Source organism: Buceros rhinoceros, unplaced genomic scaffold, assembly GCF_000710305.1.
Source record: "Buceros rhinoceros silvestris isolate BGI_N320 unplaced genomic scaffold, ASM71030v1 scaffold24665, whole genome shotgun sequence".
NCBI lineage: Eukaryota > Metazoa > Chordata > Aves > Bucerotiformes > Bucerotidae > Buceros > Buceros rhinoceros.
Genome location: NW_010413736.1, coordinates 9,173 through 12,187, shown reverse-complemented (window position 1 = coordinate 12,187; position 3,015 = coordinate 9,173). Strand labels below are relative to the sequence as shown.

At 59.6% G+C, this 3,015-nt stretch overlaps 1 protein-coding gene across 1 annotated transcript; it reads left to right on the top strand.

Annotated features, from left to right (window-relative positions):
- Window positions 1-300: 300 nt before the first annotated feature.
- Window positions 301-2,768, top strand: LFNG (LFNG O-fucosylpeptide 3-beta-N-acetylglucosaminyltransferase; the record flags this gene model as incomplete). The annotated part of the gene is made up of 7 exons (XM_010136874.1): window positions 301-349; window positions 1,206-1,305; window positions 1,455-1,608; window positions 1,712-1,797; window positions 2,075-2,240; window positions 2,528-2,613; window positions 2,702-2,768. Coding segments are annotated over 7 exons (708 nt in total), but the record flags the coding sequence as incomplete, so codon positions are not given.
- Between the last annotated feature and the right edge of the window lie 247 nt (window positions 2,769-3,015).

The window sequence follows — 3,015 nt, the reverse complement described above, 5'->3', positions numbered from 1 at the left end:
AGGATGGTGATGCTCAGCGCGACGCTGGGAGGGCGCTGGGGTTTGCAACCCGCTGAGGCATGGTGTAGTGTGCTGTGCCCAGCCAGGATGGCTTGGCACCCGTCTTGGTCTGAAGCTGTGTGTGTTGTGCAGATTGCCCAGCTCACTGGTGCCACTCTGGGTTTTGGTGAGGGGGAGAAGTCACCGCTGGCATCCCGGAGGGCATGATCCCCAGTGCTGCCCAGAGGTGTGTGTCACATCCAAAGCCATGTGGCCTCAGCACCTTAGTCCTCAAAGGTGCCCTGTCTTCTTCTTTTTCAGACCTTCATCTTCACGGATGGGGAGGATGAGGAGCTGAAGAAGCAAGCACGTGAGTCTGTGGCCCTTGTCCCTTCGTGTGCGTGACCTGGCTGGGTCCCCTGAGCAGCCCCTGCCGGGGGAGCGTGGCTGACATGGACCCTGCCCCAGCAACTCCAGCAAAATGGACAAAATGTCACTGGTTAGACACTAATTTCAGGAGCCCTCAGCCTGGGGACCTGGGCTGAGAACCAGGCAACTTGTGTCACTGATTGTGCCTCAAGCACCCTCTGCCTGGGAGCTCCACCTGGGTTTCCTTCCCAGTCAACCTTCGCACCAGTATGTTCCTGGGGCCAGCTGGGATCCATGGGCAGCGGAGCCAGGGTTTCATGGGAGTATTTCCCTGGCAGCATCTCCCGGGGGCCAGGGTCAGTGTGGTCTTTTGTCCCCATGCAAATGGCTCCTTTTCAGGCTGGGAAGCGATTGCCTTTGAGCGGGGGAGAGCAAACAGCAAATAACAGGTGGCCACCGCAGGAGAAGGCAGCAGGGATAGGGCAGAATTTTGGCTTGTGTGTCCTGGAGAAGCTGGTTCAGACTCTCCCTCACTCCCAGGGGGTTGGTACATGGGCCCAGGATGGGCAGGGTGATGTAGGGTGGCATCACGCATAGCACGTGGGATACGGCTCAACCCTGCTGCCTCTGCTGTATCCGCACCTATTGCTCATTGCCTTGTCTCACGTGGACCCAAAAGCCAGTCCCCAAAAATTCATTCTTTGCCCAAAAAGACAAGGCATGGAGACCACCGAGCATCAGGGATACCCACCCTGCTGGCAGACCTGGGATGTGTGTGGTGAAACATCACTGTCCGAGCGCACGGGGAGGCATGGGATGCCCCAGTGCCGGGTTTTGAGCCCCATCTCTTCTCACAGGAAACGTCATCAACACCAACTGCTCGGCCGCGCACAGCCGCCAGGCCCTGTCCTGCAAGATGGCCGTGGAGTACGACAAGTTCATTGAGTCAGGCAGAAAGTAAGCAGTGCCTGGGGTGCCGTGGGGGACAGCGTGGCTCTGAGGGCGCAGGACGGTGCAAGCAGAGGCCGTTCATGTTTTTGGGGCCATATCTCAGAGCGGGGTCTGGGAAGCTGCCCTGGCCTACTGTGACATTGCTGCCACCGCAGGTGGTTCTGCCACGTGGATGATGACAACTACGTGAATGTGCGGATGCTGGTGAAGCTGCTCTCCAGCTACCCTCACACGCAGGACATCTACATTGGGAAGCCCAGCCTGGACCGTCCCATCCAGGCTACGGAGAGGATCAGTGAGAATAAGATGGTGAGTTGGGGGTGAGAGGTTGAGGTTGGCTTAGTTTGGTCTGGGGTTTGCTCCCCGGTCGGCGGGAGGAGGTCTCACTGCCGTTGCTTCCCCTCTCTCACAGCACCCTGTGCATTTCTGGTTTGCCACGGGCGGAGCGGGGTTTTGTATCAGCCGGGGGCTGGCGCTGAAGATGAGCCCGTGGGCCAGGTAAGAGCGTTGGCGTTGCTCTCCCATGGGGACTCGTCATGATCCCAGCGAGGCACAGAGCTTTGGGGACAGATGCTGGACCATGTCCCTCCACCTTGCTCTCTTTGCCTTGCTGGGTGTGTCTGCAGGGGGCTTGGAAACAAGCTGGGAAGGACTTTGGTTTCCCCTAATTGACTTTTACATAGAGCTGGGCTCCCACTGACCAAGCCCAGACCCTGCAGGGTGCCCACATCCCCTGGGCTTTGCTCCTCTGCAGCCCCTCTTTGTCTCCCCACAGTGGGGGCCACTTCATGAGCACCGCGGAGAAGATCCGCCTGCCCGACGACTGCACCATCGGCTACATCATCGAGTCTGTGCTGGGGGTGAAGCTCATCCGGAGCAATCTCTTCCACTCGCACCTGGAGAACCTCCACCAGGTGCCCAAGTCAGAGATCCACAAACAGGTATCCCTGTCCTGATGCCCTGGGGTGGATGGAGGGGTTGGGTCGATGGTACCATCATCTGGTTTCATATTGTCACCTAAACATTTGACATTGTGGCTAAGATATGGTTGACATGTGACCAAAACATCAGCAGAGGGGGAAGACCCATCAGTCCATCCCGGTGGAACGATGCAGAGTGTGACTGGAGGCTTTGGGAAATGGGGTGGATTTTGCAGCCCCTCCATGTTCTTGCTTGATTCTCGTGGCCGTGTTGGCCTCTTGACCGGCCCTGTGCTTCCTCCCACCAGGTGACATTAAGCTACGGCATGTTCGAAAACAAGCGCAACTCCATCCACATGAAGGGAGCCTTCTCCGTGGAGGAGGACCCATCCAGGTGAGAAGGGGGGACCCTGTGCGCCCCAAGCCGGGGCGCTGTGGGGCCACTGCCGCCCCATGCTCAGCATGGCTCCTCTCCTCCGCAGGTTTCGCTCCGTGCACTGCCTGCTGTCCCCCGACACACCGTGGTGCCCCGCCAACGTGGTTTACTAGGAGGCGCGTGTGCCCTCCAACCTCGTCCCGAATTTCCCTGGTATCCGACGGGCGTGCGGGACCTGCGTGCGGGTGTGTCGGTCTGGCCTCGCCGTGAGGCAGATGGACGGACAGACAGACGTCGTTGCTGTGGTATTGCACAGTGTGTGTGTACTGAAGGCTGCTGTGCGGCCCCTCGTCCCCTGCCCTGCCTGCCCGGCCGCCCGTGCCCGCTGCCTGCTCCGGCCAGGACGGTGGAGAGGGACGG